Here is an 18,639-nt window from a genome sequence, read left to right as displayed (position 1 = left end):
AACCATGTGATTTATTTGTGAACATTATATAATTTTCAACTTTCTCTAACAACGAACAATAAATTTAGTTGGAAGCCAGAAGTGTTTTGTGTGACCAGTCTGTATTTTCATCATGTATTAATTTTATGTTTTTTAGTGGTTGGAAGATGGCATGTAAATTTTCATAAAGGATAAATAAAAACAGTAAAGATTAGTTTGTCTACAAGAGACGTTTCACTTCAGTTATCAATCATCAACAGTTACATTTTTCCTATGGAACTTAAATAATTTTTTGACATTCCATCAAAATTTCTTTAAGTAAGTGTAAATTTCTTTATGTATGTGTAATCTAGACCAATTTTGAGCTAGCCAGGGGTCTAGATTGTTACAAATTTAACTAAATTGTAAAAAATTAGCAATGCCAAAAAAAAATGTTGTAATGAACCAGTGAAATTCGTGGAACAGATACTGCAAAAATGAGGTCTGACTATTTGTTCATGCAGTGCTTGAAAATAAAAATTGTTTGAACAAGATACAGGTTTGCACATAAAATCCTGTTAAAAAACACTAGATTCTTAAAATTCTTTGGCTTTAGAAATGAAGAAAATGAGTACAAATTTCTCAGATTTGAGTACAAATTTCTCAGATTTTTCAGTTAAAACTTTTAATATAATACAATCAACATTATTAGCACACATGATTTTGTACACACAATAAAAAAGTCAAAAACAATACATTTATAAACCCAATTAAAATGTTTAACTACAAAACAAGAAAAGTCTAAAACACACTACAGGTGGTCACTATATTGGAAAACCTAATTACAAGTTTTATCAGGATTTTTAAGGTTTTTCTAAGAAATTTCATAAAATGTTACTATGTTAATAAAAAAACTGATATGTAATGCAGCTAACCATGTTGGTTACATCAGAGCAGAAACCAAATTAACACTTTCATATAAATACCAACCATTTTATATTACTTCTGTGTAAAACAAAATGTGCATGTTCTGAACATAATTTAGTAGCTATTGTATGTTGTTTAACTATGACAGTAGCAATCAACAGTAAACTTTTAAGAAAATACGCACTGGTATAAATAATACAACAAACCATATGGGTGGCACAATTAAAATTCTCACCAGTATTTTAGTTAGTTGAGCAGATAAAAACATGTTCCTTACTTAAATTCTTCATAGAGAAAATTTTAATCATTGTAATCTAAACATTATGAATTTTCAGTTATGAAAGTACTTTCCTACTTGCCCAGCCTATTTTTTTTAAATAGGTATTAACTAAGAATCTCTTTGATACTGACTATAAATCAAATATAACTATAAAAAAATAAAACTAATTGAACTGGTAAAATTTTAATTAACATTTTTTTTTCTTGGGAAACCCTTTAGAAAACTTAATTTTTAAAATAAAGCAAGGAAAAAAAATTATGGACCCATTAGTTTGTCTAGTTTATTCCATGTTAAATAATGCCTCCAGTCATTCACGTGACAAATCAAGATAAAAGTTTAAAGTCGTAGCTTTTGTTTATCATTACCATTGGTGTGAAAGTAAAACAAGAAACAGGAGAGAAGAAAGAAAAGAAACAGAGTGGTGACTTTGGTGACTTCCTCCCGCTCTGCTAATCGCTGACCACCCACAGTGTGGCATTCCTCACATCAGCACCAGACCAGTAAACGGTGCTCAAAAATGGTATACGTTTGTAGGCACAGCGTGTAGTTTCTCAGATAAGCAGTGAAAAGTGTTTTAAAAATGTCGCAAGTTCGTAGGCCTGACAAGCAGTTTTTCAATTAAGCTCTTTTCTACTTGCTAGACAAACAAATATTCCCGATTGCTTTAAAAAAAAAACCACAGGTTTCTCACGTTTTCCCAGCAACAAATAAATTACCCAGCTAGTTCAATGTTTCCCGCTTTTTCCCATTTATGTGGCCACCCTGACACTATAATTATTAACAATGCTTAAAATTAAGTTCACTCATAATATTCATATGAAACATTTTCTTAAAACTCAGTATGAACACACAACCCTAAAATGTAGATAGAGAAATAACAAAGGCACTTATATTTTTAAAGCACTTAGTAACTAAAATTTCTACACAACAGGTACTTTGTGAATATTAAAAAATACAGCTAAAAACCCCACATTAATATACATGATTAAAAGCTTTTTGCCTACAAATGGTAAACTTGGAAATTATTACAATGCTAGAATAAAACATTTAAAAAAAATAGTAAAATATTAAAGATAACATAACTATTACCATGCTAGAATTTAATATGAATAACTATTTAACTAAAAACAGTACAACCTAGATGACACTACATTATTAACAGCCTGCCATAAATCAATTACCATGCAAGAATTCCTAACTATATTGCACAAAATTAATTCATAAATTACATTATGTGCATAAAAATATGACAAATACATTATTGTAGTCAGAGAAATACAAAGGCACTTCTATTTTTAAAACACTTAAGTATCCATGATAAAATTGCTTAACAACAGGTACTTAGCAAAAGGTTATAACTGAAAACATAGTACCAACAATCCTGAATTATAACTAAATTATAAGCAATTTAGTAACTGCTGACTATTCTAAAACAGTTACAAAAAAAATTGGAATATGTTGCCATCAGTTATGCATTATTTTTTATAGATGGAATCCTGTACTTTAATAATCTTATCCAGTCTAAACATTGGCATTTGTCCAGACCACTGGTTATCTTACTTACTTTTAATCAAAACAAAAAGCGGTTGACACCCACATTTTTTAAGTACATTGTGCTCACATCTGACACACATACCTTAAGGAACAAAATATAAAATTAACATAACAAAAATCTTGATTATATCACCACGTGGAACCTGATGTGATTGAAAGTTCAATAAACTGTATCAACATCTAGCATAAACAACAGGTAATCTGCATTTCAGTAACATTAAATATTAAACTGTGCATTATTATTATTACAGACTACATGTCATTAGCTGCACTGTAAGTAAAATTGGAAGTTAAAAATAATTTCAAAAAGATTATGTTGAAAACCATGATTTTTGCAGAAAAAGGAACTAAAATATATCACTTTTATGCTCCGCCACCAAAGCCTTTCCTGATGAGGTCGACGAATCTGTCCGTGACCGTGCGAAAAGTTCTTACGACTGGGTCGTCTGAATCGCAGGGCTCCAGATCCTCCAACGTCACGGTAATCGCTTTGAGGACCAACATAAAATCTCTGATCTTGTCGAACTCAGAGCCAGATTTCAGTTTGTTGTCGTGCACAATGGCCGACACGATGCCGTGGTTGTAGAAGTCCCAGGCGTATCCATTCAAAGTCGTGTCCAGGTCAACGAGCGGAACCACTTTCATATCTGTGAATACCTGTGGAAAAAAAAAAAACCTCAAATTTATTCTTAACATCCACAGCTACCACAGCTTCTGGCACAATTTACACAGTTCTGATAATGTCCCACAGTGTTATTTAAATTTTGTATTCCAGTACCATAAAGTCATATGCAAAGGAAAATCATTTTGTATGCATGCTAAGGCCTAGTTTATGAACTAAACAAGAAATGTAAAAATGCAAGCAAAACGCAAGATGCAAAAGGTTAAAAACTAAATTTTAATATCTGTGTATTAAGTAAACACAGTGTGAAAACAACGCAACATAGCCATCGGCCAACTTTCAACTTCTTGCGTTTTGGCTTTCATTTCCAACTTCCATATTTGAAGTGAAGTGCTCGGAAAACTTTCAAAAGATGCAGAAGTTACATGTATAGAAGGCCTCAATTTTCTTTTTATCACATGCATCACGTTTTCATTTATTAAAACTATCGCACAGTGAAAGCAAATAAACGTAAATCAAATTACGTATTAAGTTTATCACACTTCGTAAACAAAATTATAAATTGGGGGGGAAAAAATATACCAAAGAAAATTTTTCTAGTTTTAAAATTTCAATTGTAGGGTCAGTGGTGTCTAGCTAATTGCATGTTTTATAAACTATCTTAGTGCTTTTGCATGTGTTATACATTGCATCCTTGTGCTATTATATTCTTATGATGTTTACAAACCCAGCCTAACATCAGATGTGATATTTAATAGAATAAAAAAAACATGGAACTGAAACATTATATAATGGCTTACAATTACATAAGTTTAAATTTAATAAAACCCACAACAAACATCAGCCATAAAAATATCAAAATAATTTAAAACCAGGCTACAAATCTACGTTGTGTGGTATCTGACCAGAATGTGGTTTTAATTACATAAATGATTTTTGATGATAAAACCATAATATGTAAATTACGTATTAAGAGTTAATGTTTTCACACAACCACCAAGAAGTGCTTAAGTCATATTGTCTAAAAATTAGGTGATACTTTTAACATTACTCAGCTCTGCATACTACACCTGGCAGAACTTTTTTGCTGCTTAAGAGAGAATTAAGTAATGAAATGCGTGTTCAGGTAAAAATGTAATAACACAGTGAGTGGCTGTGTACATACTTTGAAAGGCCAGATAACAAGCAAACCCACAGAAGTGAACATGCATGCTGGTACACAGGCTTTTATCGGTGCAACAGTAAAGAAATTTTTAAGTGAAGTTCTATATGTCAAATGTTTCGTAAGTCACAGCACAGCCACACATTATGTGAGTAAACAGCTCACCCATTAGGAGGGGGGGGGGGGGGGGGGGAAACTGAAATATCTCAAACAAAGATTAACTTTAATTTTCAGGAATTGGCTGCAATTTTGGGCAAAGCATTACCTTTCACATAAGTATTGCTCAATCCTAGAAGCTAGATTTAAGATAATCGAACCAGCTGTTACTCAAAGATTTTCAATTAGTTATAAAATGCCTCAGGTTATTTTTCCTTTAAATGTCCTGCCACACTGTAAAATATTTGTCTCAAACTATATTTGATAATATTATTAGAGAGGTAGAATTGGATGAAAAATGGCTTCAAATTTTCTCCATCAAATAAATTTGGACATGTGTGTTTTAAATTATGTCACACTATCAAAGTTTATTTTTGGTCTAAGCTATCTGAACTTGAAAATTTTAATTTAATTTTTAAATGAAAAAATGCAGCACAGTGTAGGATGGAATTTTTGTACTTGTTATGCTATTTGCACATTTTCAAATTCAAACTCAAAATATTTTTTACATAATAAAATAAATGTTCTGTGATTTTTTAAAGTTATAGAATCATAATTTCCTTTTTGCACATACAATTAATTTGTATCCAAAATTCACAGTATTCCAGTTATTTCACTTTCACAACCTCTTTAATTGCCCACGTGTACCATTTTAAATATTCATTGTGATGGAAACCGATGTTATTTCCGTTTCCACTGCACACAATTCTGATTGGCTGATTGCACCCAAAATCCAACATATTTTAGGTCATGACCTGTATGCAAAAATATTTTACAACCGGACGACAATTATAAATGCTAGGCCAGGGCTGAGGTGCCTGGCCCGCCTTAAGCTTATTTCTTTGCCGTTGGCACTTTGTGACTGTGATATTTCGAGACGAGAGTGTGGTGATTCAAGTGAAGCATGCAGAGTCAATAAAACCTGATCAAATCTGTGACACATGTTCCTCTCTACGCCAAGGCTTGGGCGTGTGGCCCGCCTGGAGAGCCCCGACAACCATCCTTCGGTAAGATTACAGCGAGCCCGATGCTTAGAGCGGGCTGGCAGGTTAGATTTCGTCGTAGTATAGGGTGTTGTGAGCCTCGTCGCACTTGGGCTACGTCACGGCCCTGAGAGGGAATAGCTGGGTCCACGTGCCCTTACATCACGTGGTAGCGCCCATATCCGGTAGACACTCACAACACACAATTCTTTCCAACCCCAGTGCGACAGCAATTCACTTCCACAAGAGATTTTCCTATAAATTTCTTTTGATAGATCTCTTAAATTTGTAGACTTAACTGGCGGTTCATGGACTGCCAGGGTAAAATGTAAAAGGTTGTTTGGTGATTTAATTGGTTTTATTAAATATTCCACGGCACTGTATGGTTCAGAATAACGGTACTATCCGTCTTGGCACGCAACGCCACTGTCCTGCCACCTCGGTGGCCATTGCTCGCCCTAGTCGCTTTTCACCACCACCCGAGGTAGGAGGTGCTCTGCACTACAAGGGCTTCAACTTCGCTATACTGACCCAGTAATTCTGTTATGTGTAATTCTTATTAATCGCTTTCGCTATCCTTGGAGCCTACCTCGGGGGTCGGCTGTTTAATTAATTGCATTGTAATCCGTATTAGTACAGAGATCACCATGTACGTAACGTCCGACCACATAGTGGCCGGACAGCCCTTAAACCAATCGCACCACAAGGCTTTTAAACAGTGTTAACGTATTTTAGGTTCTGTATGTAACGCACTCAAGCTGGAATTGTACCGTGAAGTCTGCAATAAATCACAGGTTTACCGAACTTGTCTCTTTTCGTTTGACCACGTGTGTACTCCATGTTGGTGTGTGGGACACCATAAGAGCCCACTGCATTAATACATAGCGTGCCCGTCACTGAGAGCGGGCCCAGGTCAACTATTCTGTAGGCACTGCATGTCATGTCCCCACACAGGCGACATCACGCCCAGAGTTAATGGTGTCTCACCTGGGTCTGTGCCCCCTAAACACGGTGGCGCCCTTCTGATTTAATGTCTCTTAACGCCCCAACAACCCCCGGTGACATTATTAACAATTCATTTTTACACTATGACATTGGTACATTAAAAAAAATTGCAGATTTTTCCTTGTTCCAAGTGCATCACTCTGATTATGTTTTAGTGAAATAAGTATCATGAAACATTTATGTGTTATGTGATTAATAATATGTAGATATAAGCATTTATGGTTTTATTTTTAGTCCATTTTAATTTTTTAAATAGATGATTTCTATATTGTTTTTATTTTTATAAAAACTGTTTTGTGATACTTCACCAAAATAATGGTAAAATTTGTGCTGCATTTTTACAATAAAATAATTTTAATAAATTAGCACACTTTGTGGTTTAAAAGTGATTCGATAAGAAATGAATAATAAAACTAAATAATTTTTCTGATAATTTAATAATAATTTTTTTATTCAGAAATAACAACATTCCTTAAATTTCAAACAATAGAATTTAATTTTTTTTTTATGATTTTAGTTAAAATTTGTTTAAATTCTACTTAATTCCATGATATAACCTGCATTTCGATGTTCTGTAGTGTTTTGACATGCTTGTCTTGTGTTTTGGTTTATCGCAATTCACCACACAATCTTGTCTCTAATAATATGCTATCTTTCGGTATAAAAAGAATTCATAAAAAATAAAAACAGTAACACCAAAATCTCCTGTTTTAAAAATAACCATATAATTTGTCTAGTAATATGCAAGAGTACTATTAAATTAAATTTACAGGAAAAGCCCTCAAATTACTGTACAGAAGATGACAAGAAAATGAAGTGACCAATATGCTGTGTGGGACTGATCCTTAAGACTATTCAGCTCTTCCAAACTTACCTGGTGACGTATATTTGAAATAAGCTGTGTTTCATTGTAGAGGTCACCATCTGTGTTGCCAGATAACGCAGCAAAAGACGAGCAGATAGTCCTGTCTCCGCTAGTGGCCGCTAGCCTGCTCTCCAAAGAATTGTCTGAATCACAAGAAAACACAATATCCATGCATATAATGCAACTGTAACTTATTTCAGATACACAAGACTCCTGGTATTAAAAAAAAAGTAAATACTGAACAGCATTCGACCCAAATAAATAAGCACTAATTGGCAGAGTGAGCATCTCATCCTGTTATATGCAACTCATTCTGTCTTATGAGTGGGAATGGAGAAATAAGTGAAATAAACCAATGAAAGATATGAGTCATGACATCTCTACTAGCAGAGGCAAGAAAGGCACGATTATTAAACAAGCAGCATATTGTGCTTGACATGTGTGCAGACCTATGGGTAGCATGCAACAGCATGACTAGTGTCACCATTTATTTTACGTACTGTGGCAAACAACTACAGGTAGTAACTTACAATACCAAACTTATCACGGTTAGCTAGATTACAAATATTTGTTACATTTAAGGTTACTCCATAAAAATATGAAACATCTTGGTCATCTGCAAATTCTGATATACCGTATATAATAATATTATAAACGCAAAAGTGTGTGTATCTGTTTGTCCTTTCACGCAGCACCGGATCGACATGATTTTTTTGCATTTAGATATTTTATGGGCCAGAGAGTAACATAGACTACATATAATTATGAAATTCTGTTCTTAAGGAAGTGAAAAAGGGGTGAATTCAGTTTTATAATAGAAAATCATAGGAGGTAGGTCATAGACACACAAACAGTGAGTTTATGTCATTTCTCTAAGTCCACCACACTGTCATATGGTAAGGTCTGGCAACTTCCTATCCTTCTCCTTGGAAAAACCCATCCGCTTAGTAAAGCTCGCGGCTGCTAGCGAAATAAAGGCACAACAGTTAAGTTGCCTTGAATTTGTAATGCTGCCCAGTTTTTCTGATGCATAGCCTTGATACACCAAAATTGTAAACCAATGGAACTTTAAAATCAAACCGAAGTAACTGTGCTTTGCTACGGCAGTCTAAAGGGAGAACACACTTCACAGCTCATTATACACACCCTACTCGTGGGTACACCACAGCCGCGCCTCAAATGAAAAAAAAAAATCAAACAATGCAATGTCAGTTGCCAGGAGACACACAAAGCATCAACAATGCAATAGCCATCACCATAGAAACTAAGAAAGAACGAACCACGCAAACGCGAAATTTCATCAAGAAGTGGCAACATCTGATTTCAACAGGTGGTTTTCTTAAATATCACTTACACAGAGATCTTCCTCTTGTTTTGAAAGTCAAGTGTGCAAAATTTTATTTGGATAGGTGTAAAACTTGTGGGGTAAGTATTACAACTAGCTAACTACATATAAGCTGTTTTGAGAAAAATTCAAATTAATTATTTAGTCATGATTCAGACAGTGTGAGGACTTAAGTGTTTTTTTTTTATTTTCCAACACTTTCTGAATATTAAATAATTAATTATTTATGTCCTATTTTGAAAGGAAATTTTCAAAAAAATTTAAAAAAAGTATCAATTAAAATTTGGAAATTTTATTTTGCAAAATCCCAGTTACTTAGTTTTAGCACAAAAAATATTTCCGAAATTGAGCAAGCAGTGTGTAAGATACCCAATGTTAAAAGTTTTATATACAATTTATAACTTTAGACTTAGAGAATTTTTTTTATTTATTTATATATTATTGAGCAAATGTATTACAAAGTATTTCTGGTATTATACAAACCAAAATTAAATATAATATATAAAAATACAAATAAAAATCAATGAAATCAAACATTTAATGAAAATTGTGTTTTTCTTTTCAGGATTTTACAATACAAGAAATATAGAAACTGAAGAAAAAAAACTAAGGATTTCCACATTCATGATCACCACAATCACAATCGGGCTCTTCAGCAACATTATCATTGTGAAGAAGATCAAGATAAAATTGTTTTGAAGTGAATAATGAAACCCGACCTATGTATTTCAGGGTGGTGATAGGGATTGGGAGTTCATACCGCTCGCTGCTTTAGCTACAACAAAGTTTGGCGAAGGTTTCATTTGTTGAAATCAAAGGTCATGAAGGACTCACACAACCTTTCTTTGGATTTCATTTTAAAAGGGTAGGATTTTTCAAAATGCATCCAACTTACTTTTTCCCAGTGAACAACTTGTGATTTTTTGCCCTTCTTCCAGTTTGTGAGGTTTTGCTTCATTAACAACTTGCAATTATTTCTATCCTTTCTTTCAAGATCATACCCTGGTAGGGTAATGTCCCCTTTTCTCCTGGCACTTCGTGCAATCTGCTCTAGATCCCCTGGCCATGATGTTTTCCGTACTCTTTGTAGCTCAGCAGTTACAGCTGAGTGAATGGAATCACGCTCCATCTGGGTGTGACCCAAGACCAGAAACTTAATGTCAATTACCGAAAGGTTTTTCTATCATCAACATTGTGGCAATGAATTGGTAACAGTTATGAAGGGTTGGTCTTGCATGTAACAGAAGCCTTGTTCATTAAAGATGTTTATCATGAAATTGCAAGTAGTAAGACAGCATTTGTAAAACAGCAGATTGTAAGCAGGGTCTGATGGCACTAGAAGCTAAAGCTGTGGATAAAAATTAGCACATACACATGTGCCATTAGATTGCCCCGCCTTTATCTTGTCTTTATTTTTATGGTCGGGCTCTGTCTTTTAGTTCCAAATACTTTTTATGATCTACCTTTAAGGTCTCTTTCTCATTTGGTAAAGTGTTGTTATAGAGTGCATAAACACAACACTGGTCTTTTTAGGATGATAAAATCCTAAATAGTAATACCCATAGAAAATATAACGATTGAAAGATAAGGGGGCCTTAGCTTCCCTCTTCCCTCAATTCTGATGTGTTCAACAAATATATAAGTCAACTAGCCTAGTTATAAAAATGAAATTTCCTTTGAAGATCAACTTATCTATTTTTTTCAAATTATAAGTAGCACCAGTAGCATTTGTAGTATGATGTGGACCTACCTAATGGTATGTTTCTGTGCATTTAACTAGATTTTGCTACTTTTGTAGTTACCCAGCTGTAGCACTCACCCCACAAAATGATGGTATGTATATGAAAAACAAACAAAAACAGAAACTTCTCTTTATACAAACACATATACACTCAAACACACAAACCCAAAAATAAGATAACATATTTTGAACACACAATGTGCACCACTTGTTAGCTTGCGTGGCAATGCTCAAGTGTTACAGTTATTTTGTTATATGTGCATAGATTTAATATTGTAAGCAAAGGAAGCAGTCGATTTGGTCTTTTTCTCCAGTTTTAGTTACAAATATTGATATATCTTACAGAAACATTTTTTAAACAAAGGGAATGTCTATATGGAATAATACGTACAGCACTGTAAACAGTCCAACCATTTACAGGTTTTAATGGTGTTATTTAAATTATTATTTTTAATTAATTATATTTTAATTGTATTTAAATTTCAAGGTGTACATGCAACCAGCATCATAAAAGCAACCATTAGGAAAGCCAGTTCCATTTATCCTTGTTATCTATTGATATTAAGTAATTCCAGTACCTTCAATTATTTATTATTTGGAGTATTTATTCAGTTTCATTCCAGCATTGTACTAGGCCTACATATTTTTCATTTGATTTCTTTATTCCATAGTGTTGCTTGCTGAGCACATTTTCTCTAAGCATACAGCTCATGGGGGTTGCTACAACAACTAAACAGAGAAGGTTTCTTTTAGACCAAAAAGAGAGTAGAACTGATGCCATTGCAGAAGGAAAACATCTCAGATATGGTAGACTACCAAATCATTGGAGCCCATTCTGGAGACATGAAGATTCACGTCGCCCACAATATTTGGTTAGAATGTCATCTATACTTAATCTGAGATAGGAATTCTGACCATTCATTCGTCAGAATATAGGTCGTACAACGCCGAAAGTACTTACTACCATGTCAGTCGCTATTGTACCAATAGTGCTTCAAGATTAACGACATCTATCTTGAAATATGATGTCTCATCCTTGGTGAGATGGTTCGTTCACATTTGTAAACTTTTAGGACCTTATGGGTCGCTGATACATGCGCCTTGTTCCAGCATCTACTACTGTAGTTTTAGTGCTTCCTTAGTTACCTTGGTCGTTCCTGTGTCTACAAATATCATCCGGAGGTCCAGAGTTGAAGGAAGAATGTTCCTGCCGAGTAGTTTTTGTGTGCCAAATCTACATACTGACACAGATTTCCTTAGCTGTTAGAAATATGATAACTGCCAAAACTGAGTCTCATATTGGTTGCCTTTCTGGTAGATTTAAAGTTCAATTTTAAAAAAAAATTGGTTGTCTGTAAAGTCGGTTTACGGACGATAGTTTAACGTGACAACGTCATAACAAAACATTGATGAAATGATTGATCCAGAAGAAAAGGAAATATATTCGACTTGAGACTGAGCCGTAATAGGTTTTTGCAACCAAACCATTTAGGCATTAAAAATATTATATTTTTTAAGGAAGAATTTTTTTTTAATTTTTCTATCTTTTGTATGATAAAATCTACCTCTGCATACTTTTATGAATAAAATTTAATCATTTTTATTGAATTATCACTATTTTGTATGGATACAAAGGAGTGAAATGAAATGTACAATTTAATTAATAAATTTACTTTTATTTGCATTTATTAATTCAAATATATTTATTGCTTTTGAAATGTTGTGGCGCCGTATTTATTTTTACAAGTACAAAAATAAAATTTTGCAGTTTCTGGGATTCGAACTGACACCCTTTGGATTGGAAGTTAGCAATTTTAACCGAACGGCCACAAGGCCATACTTGAAAACTCAGTTTCAGATGGTATATACATATTTATAAACATTTTGTTCACGGTAGGGGAAAAATATTATTTCATTTTTATAACACGATTTTATAACAAATATGCATCCCAAATACACCAAACTTATTTATAATGTGTTACAATATTTTTTTAAAACATTGTGCAAAATATCCCGGGTGTAATTTGAATTATTATGTGTAACTGTAAAACACCATAGTTGGTTCAAAACGTATTTGAGTATTCAACATTACTTTTAAATAACTGTACCGATTGTGCTGAAAATCGGTGGACGATCGTTAAATTACATAATATTAATAATTCAAACGACGAAAATATGATTGAAAAGTCAAATCGATAGTTGTTCCAATTGAGTGGAAGAGATGCCACGCATGCGTACAATGAGCAAACAGGACACATCCGTAGTGTGACATCCGTAGTGGGACACTTTTTCATGCGTGCAGCCGGCGTTCATCGATTTATTAGACGTCACGTCAATAATAAGCCGCTTTGCACAGATAGTCATAATTTAGTACTTCAGTATTCACGAAATATCTTATATGTAATATCATATGCAGTTAGCTAATTAACGTGCAGTTGAATAATCAACGACTGCCATTTACTGCACGTGTGTGTATGAAAACTATCAGAATTTATAGGAAATATATTAAGTTGTAAATTCAAAAGAAAATCGATAACATATATTACTAGTAATAAAGGATTTACAGAGAGACATTTCTTGTAATTCTACCACTATGGAGAGAGTTGCATAGCTTTAAAACAGTGATAGACGTTTCTAACTCAAGTCGAGTAGTTAAAAAGCACTATGCTTTAGCTGATGTTTTGCTACATGCATTTGTGAAGTTTCATATAAATATAAATAAAGGTTACAAGAAAGCTTGCATCAGTTACGTTCCAAAAAAGTGTGCCAACCCAGACTTCACCGGCTAGCTTATGGCCTGAATTGCACATACATGAACACTTGAAAAAACAGATCTTAAGTTGCAGTTAGTTGGGTGTAAAGTTATGTCCCCGACTACTGAATGACTTGAAACTGTTCACAATAATTATCAAATAAAAGAATTATAATGAATTTAGACTTTTTGTTCTTCTCCTGACAAAAAAAGTTACATGTTCTTTACGCAAGATAGCTCCTTATGAAAAACCACTCATTAACTTCTGCCGATCTGTACTCATAATTCTGTGCTTTCACGAAATATGGAAACAGGTTAAAACTTGTACTGCGGCCCAGCCCTGACACCCAGATGTGAAATTATCTGCCCTAGGCTCTCATATGTTATTTATGAGGCACATCCTCTCTGCACAGTATTTGTACAATGACCAAAGATAAAGAGCTACATGATCACCTGCCACCACACAGGGCACAAGGCATCACATGACCTCAACAATCAATCACAACACAGCTCTCACAAAGACTCAAAGTAAACCAATATCTTAACCCTCACAATGAGGCTTTTCCTGCAATAAATAAATCATTAAAAATTTCAAAGTCTTTTCTAACTGGCTGATGCAACATGATAATTTTACCTTCTCCCATGAGAAAGAACATCTGCTGATCTTCCCATCATAAGAATTACACACAGAACACACCAGAAAGCCTCGGGACACAAATAAAAAATAAAATTATAAAAAATTGGCACCGCTGAGGAGTCGCACATCTGTCTCTAGTCCTTCCCTTTACCAACACAATGCACAATATCCCATAAAAGTACTTATAGCTTTCAAATAAATCCAAACGTAAAATACCAGCATAAAAACATATTCAAAATTAATAAAATACCAAAAAAAATGCATCTACACAAATAATAATCTAGTACACAAAGGGAGAAATAGTAAAAACATTGATAAAAGGCCTTTTCATGAACTTTCCAAATCATCCTTTACTGGCAGTGAAACCAATATTACTGTCAAAAATTAAAAGTACTTATTTGTGTATCGCCGCTTTGTTCACACCAATCCTGTCAAGCCCATGATTTTTTTTTTCATTGCCAAATTCATTTAACAACTTTTCCATGTGAATCAATTGTTCATTTCTGTTCTGGTATGTCAAATATATTCCCGCTAATACAACCAACAACATCAGATTTACATAAACATTTGATAAGAGTCCTTATTTTGTACAAGTGTGCGCACAGTTTACTTGCTTAAAACTAAAGTGCAACCAATATAAGTGTGGCCTTCATGACATTCCGACATGACATTCTGCACGCCGTAATACTTCTAGTTTTGTCTCAAATACTTGAACACAATGCATTACACTATCGCTTGGAAGCCAGGATTCCAACTACAGGTGCTTTCACACGTACAGTTACCGGCAGGCAAATGGGCAGACGTCTGTGCGTATGAGTTTCCTGCCACTGGCTAGTGTGTGGCTAGTGTGTGGCCAGGTGACAACGGTATGGCCCAGCAGCATACGTGCGGATGTAAAAACATTTGGTCCTTTACGCTCTATAGCTGCAACTAAACTTGACATAGATGATGTCTTTACAACAGTCAATAGCGCGCATCTCTTCCCCCCCTCGTATAGCTAACTGTATGCTACAGTACATCTGTTGTTTACCTAGTTGAAGCAGACTTCGTGGCATCATGCCCAACTTATTTTTGCCTGTGGCAATTTCGTGCTAACTGAAAAGATGTGCTTGTCAAGATTGTAGCAGTAAAATCAACATCACAGTAAATAAATTTGTGCAATTTGAAGTGCTAAGTGAGGGATTGATCTATAAGAATTGACGTCGTCCGGGCCTGCGGCCCCCTTGAGCTCGATATGTCACCGCCCAAACACCCCCATCTCTGTTCAAACCTCCCGCTTGTGCGTGCGTGTGTGCGTGTGTTGGTAGCCCGGCAAGAGGGCACTTAGCTGCAGTGCGCCACACCCCTATATGTAATTATAATTATTGTAACCTTTTCGCCCCAAAATAGTGTCACGACGATTATGTATGTGAGTGCATTTTGTTTCATTAATTTATGATGGTTTCTGTAATAAAATACGTGCAAGCACGGACAAGGACGCTCCCTAGCGGCCGACGGAGGAACTAGCATGTAACTTGATTTAAACTATTTTCTACCATATAAGTAATAATTACAGACGGTCTAGTCATGGGTGTGATGTGCTAATTTTTATAAAGAGTTCATGTTATTTTCAATAATAATCCGGGGCACCCAATAGCTAAGATGTTAACGGTAATTGTGTTCGGCGCAAAGGGCGCCATGTTGCCTGCCGCAAGCCCTTGTCTCAGCCCAGTCTCCTTCAGCCGGCCAAGAGCGGATGTCTCTGCAGACACCCCAAGGACATCCGTCGTTTCACCGAGAAGTAGTTCTGTTAAGTAATTTATTCAAATCGTTTTCATTCTATCCTCGGGGCCTCTCTCGGTCGGAGAGACTGTTTAATTAATAATTCTTATACTCTCCGGAGTTTTTAATCACCCGTGTTATAAGTAACGACTTGACGCGACCACGTGCGTGGTTCGCCTCCTCACATAATTCGATTCGTGCCTCAGGCGTTTTCTAACAGTAACAAGGAAGGATTGTATAAGGGCGTGTAACGTGAGTAAAAAAAAAACAATTTAATTGAGTCACGTGTCTTTGTGTTCGGTGGGGGGGGGGGGGGGGGGGGGGGCACGTGGGTCCTTAACCAGTCAGCGGCGTGTGGGACGCCCTAAGAGCCCACTGCGGTTAATTAGAAGCGTGCCCGACACTTGAGAGTGGGCTCGGTTAGGGACAGGTGTTGCTTTAAAAATCAGGAGGGCTAATATCTCACCGCACACGGGCCACATAACTGTTGGATATGTTTTGTGAGACACATAAGTCACGAAAGTAATAATGTTTTTTTTTGTATTTGCTACATAGACTTTGATTTGACTTCCTTTGTTTAGGTGCCATCTTGTTTTTTTGTATGTGTACAAATGTTGTTATCGTTGCAGCCATGTCGGCTCTGTGTGCACTGTGTGATACTAGTAAATAGAGATAGAGTTAAAAGCAAAAGGTTGGCTACATCATTTATTGAAATTTACAACAGGTTATGGGCCCAGGACGTTTTTTGCGAGTGATGAGATTGTGACGGTAAAGTTGCCGATCGGCGCACGTGGCAAACTGTGGTTCAAGATGGCTTTGCACGAAAATACAGAATATAGAAGCAACATCCCGCGGCTGGATTCCAAAAATTACTTTGCATGGAAGTTACGGGCAAAGGCCGAACTTATACAAATTAACTGTTGGAATGCTATAGAACAAGGATTTGTGCCACCAATGAATGCGGATCAAGAAAGGGTTAACAGGAAGGCTTTGGCATTTATGTACAAAAACGTGTCCGATTCATATCTTAACGATATTGCGGAATGTGTACTCGCGAAAGAAGCGTGGGAAATACTGGCGGACATACATACGAAGGTTAGTTTTTTGCAGGGATTGAGATCACTAAAAGCTATGTTTTTGATCTCTAAAGGTGAAGGGGAGGAACTGCATGAATATGTAGCTCGTGTACAAACACAATACCAGAAAGTGAAATCGGCTGGTTGGGTGTACACGGACAAACAGATTGCGGGTATCATCCTCCTTGGACTCCAGTGGGATAAATATGGCGGACTGGTGGAAGAGTTGGGAAAGGAACCTAACCTATCGATCAGGTTGGTAAAAGCAGGACTTTTAGAAGAAGGTAATGAAGATCGGGAAGAAAATGAAGTTTCAGCACTTGCAGCAAAAGGTGATGGTCATCTAAGAGGTGCTCAAGCGTTCAGAGGGCGTGGAAGAGGAAGACAAGGAAATGAAGGAACGGAGTATTGGAAGAACAGGTATGTTGAAAGAAATACTCAAGGAAGTGATAGGTTATTTGGTACCCCCACTGATAGAAAGTGCTACAGGTGTAACGAGTGGGGTCACATGGCTAATACTTGTGACAAAGTGAAGTGCTACAGATGCAGAAATAATGGACATTGGGCAAGTGACTGCAATGAGGATGACCAGTCAAAGCCTTATAACAACACAACTGGCAAAGAACAGGATAGGAAGCTAAAACACAAGGCATTAGTGAGTGCTTGTGGCTTGGTTTCACCCATGAAAAACACTGTGGACTGGGTTGTAGATTCCGCTGCAACTGACCACATATCAAATCAAAGGGAACTGTTCCTCAACATGAAAGACTGCAAAGGGGAAATAACGATGGGTAAAGGTACAGCGAAGGTCAGTGGATGTGGTATGGTAGAGATAAAAATCACTGATGAATGTGGGGGGTGGACTCTCACTGTATCGGATGTACTGTACGTGCCAGAATTTAACTTCAATCTGCTCTCGGTAAGCAAGATGGCAAAAAAGGGTATTCGTCTGGAAATGAATGTCAGAGAAGCCATAGCTTACGATCATGACGAAATGTTTTTCAAGGCTCCAGTCTCAAATGGCTTATATGTCCTACACTCTGAAAAGAAATTGGACAGTATCGCAAATGTAGTAAATATGCCAAACCATGACGGTGAAATTAGGGATGCTACAGCGTTGAAGAGTGTAATGGTGTGGCACCAAAGGCTTGGCCACCTAAATGAAGAAAGTATCAGAAAAATACCTGAACTGGAGATTGAGGGGAAGATGCTTAATGCTTGCGACACTTGCATAAAAGGAAAAATGACAAAAATTGGCTTTCCCCAAATGAGCGAAAGGAAATCTAAAGGACCACTGGAGCTAATACACTCTGACTTAATGGGAAAACTGCCTATGTCCTTGGGAAAGGCTCTATATTTACTAACCTTCATAGATGACTACTCTAGGTACCTTACTGTGAAATTCTTGGTGAAGAAGAGTGATGTGTTTGCTGCATTCAAGGAATACCAAAATGAAGTTGAACTGCAGCATGATATCCGGATAAAGGGACTTCAGACAGATGGAGGAGGAGAGTATTGCAACAAGGAATTCGAGGCGCATCTCAAAAAATGTGGGATAGTGCACAGGAAAACCGTTGCTGAGTCACCGCAACAAAACGGTGTCGCAGAAAAGAGCGATGGATGAATAAATTTAAAATTTGACAAGCAAAAACACTTATGAAATTGTTGACAGGCCCAAAGGAAAAAATGTTTTAGGGTGCAAGTGGGTCTTGAAATTAAAGGAGAGCTCGGATGGAAGCTCCGTACGGTATAGAGCAAGACTGGTAGCACGTGGGTTTTCCCAAATACCGGGGATAGATTTTACTGAAACTTACT

General features: G+C 35.9%; 1 protein-coding gene across 4 annotated transcripts in view; it reads right to left on the bottom strand.

Moving 5' to 3' along the window:
* Positions 1-626: 626 nt before the first annotated feature.
* Positions 627-18,639, bottom strand: part of LOC134536353 (probable ATP-dependent RNA helicase DDX60) — a 116,923-nt gene continuing 98,910 nt past the window's right edge. For all 4 annotated transcript variants that reach the window (XM_063376109.1, XM_063376116.1, XM_063376124.1 and 1 more), the window contains 2 exons: positions 7,522-7,655; positions 627-3,376 (listed from right to left, as the gene is read on the bottom strand). In XM_063376109.1, the coding sequence (XP_063232179.1) occupies positions 3,083-3,376; positions 7,522-7,655 (428 nt within the window). In that variant the 3' untranslated portion in view covers positions 627-3,082. The remainder of the gene's footprint in view (positions 3,377-7,521; positions 7,656-18,639) is intronic.

The sequence above is a fragment of the Bacillus rossius genome, chromosome 1 (assembly GCF_032445375.1).
Source record: "Bacillus rossius redtenbacheri isolate Brsri chromosome 1, Brsri_v3, whole genome shotgun sequence".
Taxonomy (NCBI): domain Eukaryota; kingdom Metazoa; phylum Arthropoda; class Insecta; order Phasmatodea; family Bacillidae; genus Bacillus; species Bacillus rossius.
This window is presented reverse-complemented; position numbering and strand designations above follow the sequence as displayed.